Source organism: Athene noctua, chromosome 5 (genome assembly GCF_965140245.1).
Source record: "Athene noctua chromosome 5, bAthNoc1.hap1.1, whole genome shotgun sequence".
Lineage (NCBI taxonomy): Eukaryota > Metazoa > Chordata > Aves > Strigiformes > Strigidae > Athene > Athene noctua.
In genome coordinates, this window is record NC_134041.1 from 19,781,856 (window position 1) to 19,799,349 (window position 17,494).

At 39.0% G+C, this 17,494-nt stretch overlaps 1 protein-coding gene across 2 annotated transcripts in view; it reads right to left on the reverse strand.

Annotated features, from left to right (window-relative positions):
• ABCA4 (ATP binding cassette subfamily A member 4) overlaps positions 1 to 17,494 on the reverse strand; it is an 85,891-nt gene that overhangs the window by 51,163 nt on the left and 17,234 nt on the right. For both annotated transcript variants that reach the window (XM_074906592.1, XM_074906591.1), the window contains exons 7-13: positions 16,527 to 16,654; positions 12,116 to 12,313; positions 8,061 to 8,150; positions 7,449 to 7,689; positions 6,414 to 6,553; positions 5,223 to 5,339; positions 4,248 to 4,445 (exon numbers count right to left, since the gene is read on the reverse strand). In XM_074906592.1, the coding sequence (XP_074762693.1) occupies positions 4,248 to 4,445; positions 5,223 to 5,339; positions 6,414 to 6,553; positions 7,449 to 7,689; positions 8,061 to 8,150; positions 12,116 to 12,313; positions 16,527 to 16,654 (1,112 nt within the window). The remainder of the gene's footprint in view (positions 1 to 4,247; positions 4,446 to 5,222; positions 5,340 to 6,413; positions 6,554 to 7,448; positions 7,690 to 8,060; positions 8,151 to 12,115; positions 12,314 to 16,526; positions 16,655 to 17,494) is intronic.

A 17,494-nucleotide genomic window follows, 5' to 3' on the forward strand; every position in this document is an offset into this window, starting at 1 on the left:
AAACTGTGTTCCTTCTTAGTCTCTGTCATTATTGTGAAATGTTATCACTCCATATACAAGACACCAAATCATCAAAATCTAATTCCTTTATATCCACCCATTTAACTCCTACTTAACAGGCATTGTAAGACAAAAAGATTGTGAACACTACAAACTCTATCATTAGTTATCTATAAAATTACAGACTGATCACAGAATCACAGAATTGTCTAGGCTGGAAAATACCTTGAAGATCATCCAGACCAACCATTAACCTAACATTAACAGTTCCCAACTACACCATATCCCTCAGCACTATGTCGACTCTACTCTTAAACACCCCCAGCATGCGGACTCCACCACCTCCCTGGGCAGCCCATTCCAACGCCTAACAACCCCTTCTGGAAAGAAATACTTGCTGACAACTAGTTTAAACCTTCCCTGGTGCAACTTGAGGCCATCACCTCTTGTCCTATCGCTTGTTACTTGGTTAAAGAGACTCATCCCCAGCTCTCTGCACCCTCCTTTCAGGTAGCTGTAGAGGGTGATGAGGTCTCCCCTCAGCCTCCTCTTCTCCAGACTAAACCCCCCAGTTCCCTCAGTCGCTCCTCATATGACCTGTGCTCCAGACCCTGCACCAGCTCCGTTGCCCTTCTCTGGACACGCTCGAGTCATTCAATGTCCTTTTTGTAGCGAGGGGCCCAAAACTGAACACAGGAATTGAGGTGCGGCCTCACCAGTGCCGAGTACAGGGGTAAGATCCCTTCCCTGTCCCTGCTGGCCACGCCATTGCTGACACAAGCCAGGATGCCATTGGCCTTCTTGGCCACCTGGGCACACTGCTGGCTCCTGTTCAGCCAGCTGTCAATCAACACCCCCAGGTCCCTCTCTGACTGGCAGCTCTCCAGCCACTCCTCCCCAAGCCTGTGCCGCTGCTGGGGGTTGTTGAGGCCCAAGGGCAGCCCCTGGCGTTTGGCCTTATTGAAACTCCTCCAGTTGGCCTCAGCCCATGGCTCCAGCCTGTCCAGGTCTCTCTGCAGAGCCTCCCTACCCTCGAGCAGATCAACACTCCCACCCAACTTGGTGTTGTCTGCAAACTGACTGATGTTTGTATATTTAGTTTGTACCCTTCAGAACAGGCAAGACATTAGCAGAGAGTAGAAGTATTTAACCCCCCGCTGGAGTGGGAAGATACTTACTGAAATACATTACTTCATAAAATTCCAGGAGGCTAACTTGCTTGATCTTATCTTCTTGATCATCTCTTGCAGGTCAATAACCAAAAATTATTCCACACCAAAGTGCTCACACAGGCAACTTGTTATTTAATGGGCAGACATCTTAAAGACTCCTTTATTTAATGTTTCCCTGTGATAAATCGTGAGCTGTTTCCTTTGAAATTTGTAGTACCACAGTTTAATGGCATCTATATGAAAATATATTTTTCACTGGCAGCAAAATAAAACTGCTTAAATTGATAACTTCATTATTTTGTAGCTTTACTCTTTCTGGTGTTTTGCTAATGTCCATTCTCCTAGTTTGCTTTACAAAATTACACTACATAGAATTTCATATCAAAAAGTAAAATAAGGCAGAAAAGCTTTCTGATTTGTATGTTGGTAGAGAAATCAAATTAGACTAAAGGCTCAGCTTATATTAATTTTTTAGGGATATGTTTATCCCACATAGTTAACTGAGTTCTGGGACTCAGTTTATTTCTTGCCCAGGTGTCAGTGTTTCCACAGTAAAGTCCTGTTCTGGAAACTTGTCTTTATAGTGCCTGGACAACTATTTGCTGTTTCTTTGTTATGAGAAATAACTTTCAAGGTACTTGTTGCCACTGCAGCTGAACTCATTAAGTTCTCCAGGGGAATCTGTGGGAATAGCACTGCAAAGTACTGACGGACAAGTGATCTTGTCTAGATTTTCACTGCAAAATAGACAGTGTCAGGACTGGGCTAAGGAGCAATATAAGCTCTTACACAGGGGTCCAGTCAAGGAAGCAGCAAGTGTTCAAAACAGAAAACACAAATGCTTATAGATCTTCTGCGTGAGTAGAAGGAAACCAAAGCTTGTATAAGAACATTGGCTAAGACACCAGTGTTGCAAGAATTCACATAATCAGAAAGTGAAAACAGATTTTATATTGTAATCTACTAGCCAAAAGCTAGAATTTGTTCTCTTAACATTAATTGCATTCAAAACAAAGGCTGTATGCTCTACCTAGGCTTTTCTTCAGTGAATTGCAACATAGCTTGTCCATCATAAACCTCACTATACCAAAATTCATCAACCACTTGGGGAAATTTATTTCAGACCTTCTCCCAGTAATTATTTAGCAATTTAAAATGGTCCAATGAAGATGGAAAAACCAAAACTAAAATACTAAGAACAGTTTTGGAAGATAAAACCAGAAAATAATAAGCATAAAGAGGTGACCAGGTAGCTCTCACTAACAGTTTAGCTGTTCTGTGGCCTAAGGTAATCAAAGGGAAGAACAGGAAATTCTTGGGGTGGTGAGGATGAGCAGCCACTGCATAATTTGTGGGATTCTCAGCTGCACCACAGCTTGCAGCAGAGATCTGGAGTCTCCAAAGATAGTTGCTGGCAGCACAGCCTCTCCTTATTGCATACTATGGTAAGGAGTAGAGTGTCTGAAAAGGAGCTATTTGTTCTCTTGTGCTTGGCACAATGTGAAAACATTCTCAAATGCAAACAACTCAGTGCAAACAGCAGACTTAAAAAAAATAAGCTCATTACAGAGAACTTCAGGACACAAAGACCTATTACCAGGTACAGTAACTGTCCTGATATTGTGGATGTTCCAGCAACGACCTGCTGCAAGCAATGTATTTCACTCAGCTTAAGTAAGAAATAATTCTGTTAATATGATGCAAAAGATAATCAGAAGAATCAGCAGAGCTTTGTGCAAAAGGTTTATTATTCCCTCTTTTGATAGCTATAGGAAAGCAGATAAACTCTTAAGATCCTGCCTTTTTCCTGGGCATGAATGGTCTTTTAGAAAGAACTGGAAGTGGTATTAGGAAAGCTAGACTTGGTTCTGTTGCTTACAGATAGCAACAGAATTTTCTCCATGAGCTTGAGGCTCAGCTTAACCATGAAATAATAACTAAACATTTACTTTTCTTTCAGAGATGCTTATAAAATGTAACTCATCTCTATAAAGACCCTGAACCTCATGTGAGAGATTCTGTTGAGTTCCCAAGTATAAATATTACTGCCAACAGCAATACCTTTTTTAAAACTCTCAGAGTTAATTTGCAACACTGTAGGGTTCCCAAGTTTACAAAGAAGAGTTAGCATTTCATTTATCTAAGTAGGAATCCACCTCATCTCAGGTCCAGTTCCAAACACATTTTTTCTTCTACCTGCAGTCAGAAATATAAAGGATAAAAGAAAAAAAACCAAATCAAACTGCAAAACACTCCTTGTGTCATTTACCCAGCTCTGGGAAGGAATGGATGCAGCAGTTTGCCTAGCCCTCTAAAAAAAATATAACTTTTTTTGCACTGGACTTAGTCTGAGTCTGATGAATTCATCAGTAAGGTAGATTGCCCATACCACAGTAGCCTCTTACTCAAAGTATCTTCAAAGTGTTTTTATAGTAGCTTGATATTTTTTTCCTCTACATTTTTAGCACTTTTTATTTATGTATTAAACCACCTCACTTCCTGCACTGTGACTCTCAAAAAGCCTCAGAATCCCACTGAAAACACACCACCATAGAGAAGGCAGGTACAGATTCCAGAAAAGACAAACAGACACCTTGTCAGAAGTGGCTACAGAACAAGTGGAAACTCCCTCCTTGGTTTCAAAGGAATTTTGAGCAGGTGCTTGAAAACCTGAAGGGGGACTTACTGAAAAATATTAGCTTCTCTGGTCCTGGTCTTGCTGAAATTAGTGGCCTGGCAGTTATTAGTACTTACAGAAAAAATGTTTCCTTGAGGTTTTGCATTCATCTTCTGCATCTCAGCATCAAAGTGTGTTCAGACATTCAACCAGCATTTTGAATATAGTATTTGAGGATCATCAAATTGAAGGCTTTTTTCATAGCAATAAGTATTCATGTTCTTGTACTGCTGTATTATTTTTAAAACGTGCTTTTAATATTGAGATTGAATTTGAAACAAATGGAGATGTCTTATGATTTTAACCTTCTTGTCTGTTGCCATAGACCCCAAGCACTGCCTACTCTGCTTTAAGATATTCTCTACAAGTATTCCCAGCAGTGGGAGGGCTGACCTTACCTCCAGATACTGACTGAGCAAACGCAGAGCTTGGTCTGCAGCACTGAAGATGTTCCGCCAGTCAAAGTCTGCCATTCCCTTCTCCCGGCTCCCTGGAGACCCATTGTGGAGAAAGTTAATTAGGTGTTCAGCAGTTAAGCCTTCAGCACCCAGCTGGCTGTTCAAGAAGTCCCTCACTGTAGGATGCTTCAGAGAGTCCTGAGGAAACACATCAGGACAGCTTCACTACAATGATTCTCTTCACATGTCCTGTTTAGTGAGTAAGCTTTCTGTTTCCATAGCTCTTTCTCAGCTATAAAGTAGTACAAAAGAGTATGCTAGGGAACTAATTTTATAAATGGTCAACTGCACAAGTGAACTGGAGGTGAGACTTGAAGAACAGATGAGAAGAAATTTAGTCTTGACTACTTATTACCTTGTTTCTTTATAAGCAAGAGGATAAATGTAATAAATGCCTAATCTAATATAGAAGATTATGGAAACCCAAATGTTTTCTCTAGTATAAACTGCTTTATAAACTTTAACTACAGATATTACTTGCAGCTGATCAAAGCCAAATCTAAGAGGTGTGGAAATAAGCAATTCCCCAAGACAGTAAATTGCTGGGCCCAACAAAAACATGGTCTTACTGCCTTCTTTGCCTACGCAGAACCCAAGAAAATCAAGTTGTCTGTTCTTGAAGGATATTTTGGAGAGACAGTTAAACAGCAATTGCCGCCTTTATTAAGAAGTCATTAGCCAGATTCTAGATTCCGTCCGGATCTGACATTCTGTCACAGAGACTGTAATGCATCTAAGACTAGACTTCAAACCAAGCCCAGTAACCAGTCCAACAGCCTTAAAGGCCACAGATTTCTTGCAGCAAAGGCTGTGCTTCCAGCCAAACCTTTCAAATAAACTCTCTTCTCCCTTAGTAAAAATAAACGATGGTGAAAGACTGCTCTTACTAAGGACCCCTGCTCAGTTATAACATACACGGATCATATTCATTTGCAGGCTGTTTTGAAAGAAGTACCACAGCTGAGGTCCTATTTCTACCCAAGCTTTGGTCAACAGTCTGAGGCGTTCAAGCTCCTCAAAAGTGGAGTTTGCCTGAGGAATAAAACAGCAGAAAAGAGTGTTAGAAAGCTAAGGAGATAAACAGAATTGATGATCCAGCCATTCAGTGACAGTGAAACCTCTAACTTAAAAATGTTGTAGTTTTTACCTTCAATACTTAATAAACTTGTTAAAATAGCAGAAATTTTTATAATTCTCAGAAAAAGAATTTGTAAAATCCAACAGGAATCAAAGGATAAATTTTTGTTGTATATGTAATGGAAAAAACAAGTGCAACAAACAAGTGTAAAGGAAAAAATAACCCCAGTTAACTTAAATTCCTTTAAATACTCAGGTTTTAGCTAGAATTTCTTCCTCTCTTTCCCTCAACTGATGATGATGTGTGTAGATGAATAAATGGGAGGCAGCTGAAGAAGACAGATAAGTCTTAGTTAAGATTTGAAACCTTGGGCTGCTCTAAATCTGATGTTTTCCTGTGTGAACTATGAGCAGCAGTTTTTCTGTGCCTTACATAGATGTTCTGAGTGAATTGCTGGTTATGAGATGGCCAACAGCTAGGTCATACACAACCTTGATTTAACTGCTCAAATTCATTTAACTCAACTTCATGCACTTCACTGAAAAGTCCAGGCTCCATCCTATTTTTATGAAATGAAAAATATTTGTCATTGCAATATATAATACTAAACCATGATGTTGCTATTGGTTTGTGATCTCTTAGTGTTATGTCTCAATGAGTTTATCCAAGGCTCATAGCTGCCCCATTCAAATATTTACTGCACATAGCTGCTGATGTCCATACATGTATAAAATATATATAAAAGTTACTATTTTAACTAGTGTAAGTGTGGAATCATGCCAACAAAAGGCTACTTGAGCTGGAAAAAAGCATGTTGTATGGACCGAGATGGGATGAATCAATGAAGATCTGTCTCCTGTTTTTTAAACAAAGATTAACTGTCTCTCCTCTGATGACCATCAGAACAAATGGAGTTCTGAGAAGAAAATCTAACTAGGTTGAGGTAGCTGGGTCACTGTTTTTCAAAAGATGTTTCTTACACTGCAATTTTTTAGAAATATATGTTTTTGTATTTCAGAACTTCTCACATTTTTTAGGATTTGCCGTACAGAAGGTGAATCAGGAGCAAAGAGAATTTTTCCCATCAGCAGGGGCTTCACAGCACTCCAGGCTATTTTGGTTAAAGGGTTTGATTCCAAGTTCTGGATCAATGCATTACAAAAGGGTGCTAAAGACAGAAAAAAAGACAGACAGTATTTATGCAACTCGTACTCAAAGCCTATCATAATGTCCTTCAGGGCTTTTTACTGGCAATATGGACAGTTTAAAGCATTTTGTATCTGAATGGGTTAAGCACATTCTGTAATGTAGAAGCACAACATCTGAACAGATAGAAAAGACTATGAAGTAGATATTGGAGTTGTAAAGTAGGCACCATGGAAATTGGAAGAGCAAACAAATAAATGTAACCCTTTGAAAGCTGCTGTTATAAATAAGTTATTTCAGATGGAAGGAAACTAGACAGCTCAGATCTCACTGAGCAGTTTGGAGCTCTAATTGCTTTTCTCTTTTGACTTATCTTCTTTGTATTGTAGATGATGCTGATATGAAGCTGGTTTTTCTCCTATTAGTGGTTAATTCTTACACAGTATAAACTATTGGACTGGAGGTTGGAAAAGACCTTGAAGATCGTCCAGTCCAACCATTTACCTAACATTGACAGTTCCCAACCACACCATATCCCTAAGCGCTATGTCAAAAGTTGGAAGACTTTTAAAAAATATATATTGGAGAAAAGTAATTCCAGAATGCGGCACTGTATTTTCCTGAACCCCATTCAGAAGAATCTAGTTCTTCCTGATATCAGTAGTATATATGAGAAGATAGACAGAGGGACTGTCTTAATTATGATCATGACGATGTTTATGCCTTCATACAGAAAGCAAATGCATATTTCCATTAATTCTCAATTCCTGGGCTTTTCTGCTTAGAGCTATGAAGTAAGTATGAAGTAAAATCATTTTACCTGTCTCTAATTTCCTGAATCAATTGCTTAAAATTGTTATTCGAACATAAGTTGCAACTGTCTACAGACTTTGTAATGGTTTGGTGGAAAAACTTACTGGTTGTATTATCATAAAGATAACTGGATTTCTTTCTTGTTGAGTCAATCCCCAGGAAAGCTTTGTAGTTATTATCTTCATACCAGTTGAAGGAAAGCACTCTGGATCCACCTCCTTCTGGGTAGCCACAGAAAATAGCAGAGAGGGAGCCCACCAAATGGCCTAATGATTCTGGCCTTCCATCTTGTATAAATGGTTGCAGAACCAACAAAAGTTCCTGAACACTTGGCTTCCTGGCTAGCTGCAGTAAGACAAGACTTTGTTAATCGCAACCCTCAAAAGAGGATAGTATCTGGTGAGGTCTCAGTTGTGCCCAGACTGGTGAAGTAGGGATGCGCTCAGAACCTCATCCTTTTATATTTGTCCTGGTCACAGGCACCATTTTCAGATCTTGTTCTCTCATGTCTTTTCTGCAGAGAAAATTATGCTTCTTAATCACCAATGCTTATGTCTACATTTATTTTGTAATGAGAGAAGAATGAATTTCTAAGGAATCAGCTCTTCCCAAGCAAGTCTATTTTCTTTCTGATAAAGCAGGTAACTAACAAACAGAAAAAAGGAAAAGGAGGGATATGCACTACCCTGAAAAGTGATTTTCTTTAGACCACTTACCTTTTGCACTGCTTGGGAGACATTAGATATTGCCTTCCCCCAGGCCTTCAGGTCAGCACCTGGTGAGTTTCTGTCCAACAGAGTGGGAAGCTGTGAATACATCAGAAATACAGATGAGTTTTGTATAGCTTCTACGTGAAAACAGCTATTACAGTGGAGAAGAAAATACAAATGGCATCTCTTTAGCTCAAATACTTTGAGTTATTTGGAACAGTGAGTCTTGTAAGCCTGTCTTGTGAGGCCACAAATCCAGTACCAATGTGCATACTCACACAGCAGCCTGTGTAAGTGTACTTACTAATATGAGGCTGAAACAGTCACAGGCCACTGAAAGTATAGCTTGGGATTTGTTCTGCTTATCTAAGCCTACCATGCCAAAAGGTGCAAAAATGGAGGAGGAATGCAAGATCTGGGACTTCTGAGAAGCTGCTTCTCACAGAGAGTATTCTTCTAGTGAGATTCTTGGTAACTTCTGAGTTTAGCAAAGGTGGTGATACAGAAGCCTCAATTTGCCATGCATGTAAATAACTGGTAGTACTTTACACTTGAAAGATTTCCTGATTTTGGTGACAGTCTGGTCCTTGCTGTCTGTAAGATCTGACAGAAACCATTACTTCTCTAGGGTCCTGCAGACTGGCCAAATGGCCTTTCCAGCAGAATTTAATGCTTTAGGTTTCACTGGCTTCTTAAGAAACAGATGACACTATGGTGTGCTGTCACATACCACTCTGCTTGCATCACTGCATCCTTCTATGTCAGGTGTCTGAAGAATCACATGTGCACTTGGAGTTCACACTCTTGAGGCTTTCTCAGGGATCTATTTCTTCTGGTATTAGAATAAAACATGAATCTGGACTTTTAGATAGCTAGACTCTAATATAAGCCCCTAATAAGACTTCCCCCAAACCCTATAGCTGTACATCCTGATGATTCCCCCACATTCCTTTCGGTCGGTAGGTGGTTAAGAAAGCAGAAGACAGCTGCACTGCTTAGGTACCTGGCAGGGAATCATAAAGGCAAGTTTTTATGGAAAGCTTGTGTTAACATGTTCTGATCTGTCGACTGCAGTTCAGGCAGGAAGTATCCACATACAATGCTTCAAAATACACTTTTCCTTTGTTCCCTAAGGGGAACCAGCCTCTGCAAAGATTATACAGGATTCTTGGAGCACTTGCCTTAATGCGGCCTTTTCTGAAATTATGAGCAACAGGTATTGTAAACAATCAGAAGCAAACCACAGAAAAGCCTTGGATAAATATTGAATTAAGAACCTCCTTCTTGTAGCTAGAGGAAAAGAAAAGGAAATAGGGGCAAAATTACATGTTTGCTCCTAAATATTATTTCTTGCAGGAGACATTCAGTATGAATCAGTTCTTAATAGAAATGTCCTAAAATGACTGAATTTGTACTCAGCTAGTTCATGTTCTCCAGAAGCACACATAATACAGGATCAGTAGACATTTATCCAACTATTTTCATATTCACTGAAATATGAGTATCCCTACTCAAACAAGGAGCTCTGCAAAAACAAATTCTGGTATGTGGTTGGTACACAACTGTAGCCTGAAGACCATGAAATAGAGTGACTGACAGTGTAAAAGTGAAGAAAATAACCCGAGTCCTGGATATACAGGTATTACTAATGTAAAAAACTAATTTAGAATTTTAAAAAGACCAGTGAAGATTAATTCTGCATATGTAACTGAGTGTAGATATACACTGTTTGATTACATATCAAGTGCATGTGGTTATACTGATCAAAGCAGCTGTTTCAGCAACATGTGTTTAGTGAAGAACTGCTTATCTCCACCCAAAATTGCAACAAGGTATTAAAAAATTTTATTTTCATTTATTTACAAGTTTTAAAGAACTTCAAATGAAGTTTAAACAGTCAGGTTCAAGAACAGCAGTGCTCCAGAAAGAGGCTCATTTTCCTTGCTGCAGCTGAGCCTGCCAGCCACTAAAGGAAGGGTCTTACCTTTCTGTCTTTGCTTTGCTATCAAAACGTGAGTTGCTTTAATTTCTGGCAACCCCCCCTAGAGGGTATACATGAGCCCATGAAGGATTTGAGTGTATGTTTATGCACATACATACCTGTTGATCACAAATTCAACAAGAAACATTAATTTCAAAGTGGTGGTGAAACACATTGTAAAAATAACTGTGGCAAGTAGTGCTTATGCACAATCTACCTTTTAGTTTAACAGGAGTAATTGAGATGGATTTTGATTTAAAAGGGAAACTTCTGCCTTGGAAAAAAAAAAAAGAAGTAAATTCAAATTATTATTTAGCAACTATAAGGATGGGAGTGTGGGAAACTTCTACCAACTTGAGGTCTCATTGTGCTAAGCATCTTCTCTGCAGCTGGGTGCACATTAAAACCCACTGGGAATCAAGCTATGGATACCCTTACAACACACAGACTTCCAATACCCAGTGGAAGTCTTGGCAGACAGATCTTGTGGTAACAGAAAAGGCCATAAGCCCACATCTGAACACCCAGGCTTCCACAACTACAGGTTTTGGTTTCAGGTTTATGTTCCTATTTAGCATGTGAGACTATTTTTGTGTGAACACAGACAACTGCTTCATCAAATCTCATCTTTCCATTTTATTTGATATGGCAGCAAAATCATGATGTGTTAGCAGCTTCATTTTAAAGCTGGGCAGTGCAGCGTGCATATTCACATGAAGTCTTTAAATGATGACAACCTATCTTAGAAGTACTGTAGTGTTAATTCTCTGATACTTCCAGCAAGCATCAGTTATATGAAAATATCTGAGTAGATACTTAGAAATGGAAAATAGCAGATTTCTAAAGCTGACCAGATTGTTATCAGGATTGGCAAAATCACACGGCCACAATGAATGACTGTCAATGCTACAATAATCAAACATTAATTTGACTGGCGTGTCAGTTAAAGCTTCTGGAATCCTCTGTTTCCAGTTCTAAGCAACTCAAAGCTGAATAAAATCCATGTTAAATTCATCATGAATTTAACACACATTACTGGTGTAACAGAAAAGTCTGACCAATATTTTTTCTGTAACTTTAGCAGCTGCTCATACATCCTGCCTGCTCTATACAGAAAACTGACAATGTGATGGTCTCATGACATTAAGTTACAAGGTGAAAAACAGCAAATTAAACTCATTGTTGAAAAATGCAAAGTCATGATCATGGGGAAAACTAACATGAAAGACGTATATGCAGTGATGGGCTTTAAGTTTGCTATCATGACGAAAGAGACCTTGAAATCTTTATGAATAGTCCTGTAAAAGCACCAGCTCAGTGTGCAGAATACAAATGGAGTATTAGAAAAATACTAGGAAAAGAACAGGTAACAAAAGCAAAAAAATCCCCCACCAATACAACTTCTAATATAAATATATATTCATATTATTACTTCAAAATATATAATAAAATATACATTATATATATATATAACGGCATATCTCCTCACTGAACTAAGGTTGTGTATGTGGTTGATTTATGGCAAGGTCACAGTAGCAGGAAGAGCACAAAGAAGGGCAATGAAAATAAATGAAGGTAAGGGAAAGCTTCTATAGAAAGAGAAATGCAAGCCAGTACAACTTGGGGTTTTTTTGTTGTTTTTTTTTTTTTTTAAAAAAAAAGGCTCATACAGCTAACCCAACTCAAGCAGCATCATGGCTTTGACTTCAGCGTAAAATTCTGTTATGCTGGATGGAGCAAAGACAGGATTGGGTTGTATGGGGTATTTTCAGAACCCTCAGCAAGATCCCTTGTAGGTCTTGATGCACACTTTTTGCTACACAGACTGGAAAGACCATGTAATAGTTCCACAACACACTGATTTTAAAATTGCATTTGAACCTTTTAGTTCTGTTGTACTGGGAATTTAATCTGTTTCATCCCAAAATAGGTTAACGATCACACATCCATAACCTTACATTTCAGGAGTAAATAAACAATGAACAATGGTGATGCATTACAAAGAAAATTCTTAAAGGGCAATGAAATATCAGCCAAAAAATATGACAACATAAGGCAGGATGATCGTGTTAATACTTACCAGCTGAAACAGCTTAAAGAAATCAACATTTGCATACAAGGCATCTTCTATTCTCTGTAGGCTTTCCTGGGACAAAGCACACATGGTCTTGTACACAGAAGGGAGACCTCTTCGGCTGCTGAAGATAATAAAGCGGTCCAGCAGCATCTGACTGCAAGCAATGTCCTTCAGGGTCAAGCTAGGGACACCGTAGGCAAACTGCAACCAAAACCAGTGTTTCATTTATTGTTGTGGAACCTTCACACTGCTGACGAACAATTAAAGTTTCATCAAAAGTGAACACCTTGATATCAGTCCCTGCTAATATTTTAATGAATGGCAGAAGGATGTGTTCAGCTGAAGCATCGACTCTTGAACCACCTGCACTTGATATTAATGCTAGATGACCTTGCCTACAGTCACATTCTTCCTCTTCTCATTAGTGATTCTTCTTTATATTGCAGAAGTTCTTATGAGTCTTCTTCCCTTTCTCTCTGTCATCTAAGCACACCTGACACCATGCCACCCACCCTTGTGGTTCAGGAGGGGTAGCTACAGCTTGCTTGAAAGTATTTCCTCAGGACCAACCAATTGTGCCACATCACTCTATCTTTTGTGTTTAGACTAGTTATATTTTTGCTGTCGGTTGCTCTAAGAGAAAAAGGCCAGTTCCCCTGATTCTCAAGCTTGATTTCCCTCAGTAGTTTATTTCAGTTATGACTATTTCACCTCAATGCTTCCCCACAGCCATTATTCATTGTCACTGTGCACAAGCACACAACCAGGCTTTACAAGGCATTTTACATTAAACCACACCCTTCTACTGATTACCACTTCCAATATAAATATGGAACAGAAAAAAAGCAATTATTATCTTTAGCGTTCAAATACTATGAATAGATTAGTTTATAGTTAAACCAATGTAAATGCAGAATAACTCCATAGAAATCAGTAGATTTACCTGGAATTTACCCTGTTGTAATGGAATATACTTGGCAGTCTATGATTCAGTTCTGCTCACTTTATAATGGACAGAATACATGGCAACATAAAAAAGAGTAGCACTGGAAATTGCTCCTAAGTAATGTTCCCATCCTCTGCCCATCTTCTTTCATAATACAATTTGAAAGGAAAAAAGCTCACAACACTGTGATGACTGTAAATGCCTACTGTGTTTGAGACAGACTTTCAGACAAACTTGAACTATGCACTGACACAATATCATCAGGCTAAATGAATTTAATAAGACACATAGAAAAAGAAACCATCAAAATCTGCACAGAATATAATTTACTTTAGGAAGATATCTGCTGAGCATTCCAGTCTAAGAGATCTGGATCAAAGCAAACACACCACACCTATACCAGGTCAGGCACAGGTGCACACTTATTTCCTATCTAAGAAAATTAACAAGGCCATCTAAGAGATTCTGAACATTATAAAAATTTTATATCTGCAAATCTCCTATAGCTGGCAGCTGAGACTAATTTGGTGGTGCTAGTAAAGAGAAATATTTAAAAACTCAGCAGAATGAGAAAAAACTTAATTCAGTTGCTTTGGAGAGCGGGTTCAAGCTTGAGGAGTTATCAAGTGCTTCACATGTCAGAAGCTACCAACAAAACTGAAAGTCTGGCTGTGGAAAGTCAGCATCCAGAATAGGATAGGCAGGGGAAGAGAGGTCTAGTACAACATTGTATTTTGGCTACCATGACTGCCCTGAGTTTCTGTTTATAGAGCTGCAGTTGACAAAAAAAGCACCAGAATTACACTCACATTGTGTATTGGAATTATGCTGCAAAAAAGGGATGTGAATTTCTAGTAAAAGTATCTGAGAGGTACTGTCACTATGATCACTACAGCTGTACCTATATAAAGGCATTGTTAACACAAGTGAGATGGTGTGGAGAGAGGCAGAATGTTAAAAGGGAAATGCAACTGACAGATACAATCCGTATTGCAAAAATCCTTCAAAACCAAACACCTTCACCCTCCCTCAAACTGGAACATTTGAATTGGATTTAACTGACTTTATGTCAGTGAAATAATTTTCTTGTTTGCTCAGTCACTTATGTCCTGGGGACACATGTGAAAAGAACAGCATTTTTTAATGATATATGCCTGATCACCCAGTGTGAACTGCAATGAAACTGAGCTGCATGGGGAGACAGCCTGGGAACCTTGTTTTGACTTGTGAAACAAGGAAACTGTGACATTAACATCACTGAGAAGGATTAAACACATTAAAAAAAAAAAAAAAAGAGGTTATTTACAAACTGTAACTGCATTTCAAGAATGCTCATGAACAGATGGGATTAGTAAAAAAAATCAAACCTCCGCCCTTCCAATTTTTCCGGTAGGGTGGGCTGTTGCCAATCTTTCCTGAATTTACTGTGTTTAAACATGAGTCCCTTAATCCTTATTTTAGAATGACTCAAGAAAGCAGACCCTCAGAGGAAAACTTCAATACCTTTTTTTTTTTTTTTTTAAAAAAATCAATGTGCCACTGTTTGGCCAAAGCTGGGAAGATGAAGTCCAAACTATTTTTTCAGCTAGTTTGCTGTTTCATCAGGTTTAGATTTCAGCTCTGTGTGTCATTTCCTGCACTCCCAGGCAGCTCAGATCTAGATCTGCGGCCAGCTGTTGGCAACAGTCAGGCTCCTGTAAACAAGTTACTGCCATCAGAGGCAGAGTGAGAGGGTGTACAGTGATATGGAAGCAAACAGAGAGGAGCACGAATAACTGGAGATGAACTATCATGGTTGAGGCTTAAAATGACCACAGAACTAGGTTCTAGTCATGGCTCTGCAACTTCTACCTCAATCAACCATAAATCCAGCCCAAGTAACCTGCTTATCAAGAAGGTCTATAGAAATGATTTATTTTGCATAGGAGACCAAGTGTTCAGTTCCTATTGAAAATAATTCTCTTGTGGTCTTTTGAAAAAGATGAGATTAGTTTCTCTGTATCAGTTGCTCTTGGAGGAAGTATTCATAGCACTTTCTTTCCCCACAGCTGTAAATCAGCTCTTGTAAGCTGATCTTACCTGTCATTTCTGCTAACAAGAAAACTTTATGGAGGACAGCAATAACATCAGTTAGAGCTTAAAGAGAACTACATCTCTTTCTACATCAGCCAGAACTTACAGCAGAAAAACACCATGTTCCAAGCAGGTTTCAGTCATACTTTCAGTGATGGTGTTGAAAATTTCAGTCCTGCAGGCAGAGTTTTTAACAGTAGATGAATGAATGCCACTGAGGAGCTAACAGAGACTCACATAGCACCACACAGTTCTCCTGGTGCAGCAGAGCTCTGATGAAGAAGAGGTTAGGGACAAAAAGGGAAAGAGAAGCCTAGCAGGATATCTGTATATATTGTCCTTGTCATCAGCAGCAAGGAAGCAAATTTTCACCATCTCAGCTGATACAGAGGTGTGAAAATAACTAGAATATATCAGTTGACGCTGGCTTTGCTATGCTACTGTGGAATTGCTTCATGACAAAGAGAGAAGAGGGGGAGGGCTTCCCCTGGTACTAATCAAGAATACAGCAGATAAGTAATCTGGCTACTAGTCACACCAGCTGGAACCTGTGGTGCACAAAAGTAACTGCATACAAATTCATTAATGTCCTCCCTCTTTCTGGCCACACACAGTCCCGCAGTTGTGTTTTATGTGACAGTGAAAAAAAGGAATTGTGTCTTTAGCCTCAATTATTCACTTGCTTCCACCCACACAGTAACGCAGTGTAGAAATTGTTCCAGAGTTCTGATTCAGCAACATTCATTCATTAATACAGCATTCCTCCCAGAGCTCCCAGCCACCAGTACATGCAGAAGCAGAGACAGCCTGGACTTGGTCAAACACTCCCCTGCTTAGCTGCTTTGGGAGGGATCTGACCTGCAGTTTTCACTCTGAACCTTCTGAGCAGATCTGTTATTCAATCAGAATCTAAGAAAGTGGGTCTGCCTCTTTACTCTCACCTATTCATGTGAGACAGTGCCATAAAGCCACCATATTCCTTTGCTGACATTGGGGCAGAGAATTTAAACGTTAAATTAAGAACCTCAAATAGTTCTCTGCTGCTATTCATCAAGACTGCTGTCTCAAAAGGATGCACAGCTGCCCTATGCTTCTGAGCCGAGTCTTTAACCATGGGAATGCATTGCTTGGCAGTATCGTTTCTTGATGCTTGTTATTTGAGAGCAACAACATCATTGAACCAAATATCTATAATGCATATTTCAAAATGTTTTTTGAGAGCAAACACCTCTCCCTCTAGATTCATAAAAAAACAAAGGAAGAATTTGTACAAACACCCTATAAGGCAGCAAGTATTCTGGGAACAAGGCCCTCACTGAGGTTACTTTGCATATATAACTCCAGAGATTGTATTCCACACAGATTAACGGTTTGGTATCTGTCATCTATACCCACCTGCTCAGGGCGCACTTGAGCATTAAGCAGCTGGAAAACAACAGCATCTGGGAGGCCAGAGCGTTCCAGCAAGAAGGAAGTGAGGGTCTCCCCATCTTTCAAAATGTCTAGAATTCTTATTCCTCTTCCTGCATGAAGAAAGGAGTGCAGACATCAGTGAGATACCAAACAGAGGAAGTTAAAGAACAACTCATACCCTAGCTTAAACCTGCAAAAATTATGTACTTTGGTTCTATACTTAGTAGTGACTAATGGGGTCCAAAACTATTTTTGAAATTCAGAATCATTTTAATCCTTTGTTGGAGAATGATCATCAGAATATGCTCAGTGTTTTGACTGCATATCTGATCTCTAAAATGTTTCAGACTAGAACTTTAGCAATGGAGGTACTGAAAGCATCCCTGACTGCATTTGAAAGTATCCGCTTTTTTTCTGAGGTAATGCTTTATTTTAAATGTTCAGATTCAAGTGTGCTATTGTTGCTAGTGTCCTTCTTCTGGGCCTTGCATAAATAACTTTAGCCAACCCTTTACATTACACTAACTTATCACTTGCTGTCGCTTAATCTTAGCTAGTTAATCTTATTCTGTAGTATTGCAAAAATGGCCCCTTGAAAATCTTTCCTGAGAAAAAAACTCATTTTCCTTGGAGAAGCATAAATTGTTTGTAGTTTAATAGTCATATAAATCTAGATTACCAATTATTAAACTAAAAACTGGCAAATCTTCAGGCAAACCAATGAGACTACCCAGTGTTAAATTAAACACATATGAGAGGCCACCACATTTCCCTAATCCCATCTATAACAATATTCAAAATACTGCTGTTCTTAAAGTCAAATAGTGTCAATCTTTTTTAACTTGTCTCTGTTACAAGTGTGAATTCTGCCTCAGTATGGTCCAAGTGAAAGCTTGGAAAGTGCATGTTGCTTGTGTCCATTGAGTACCACAGCCTTTATTAAAGGTCGT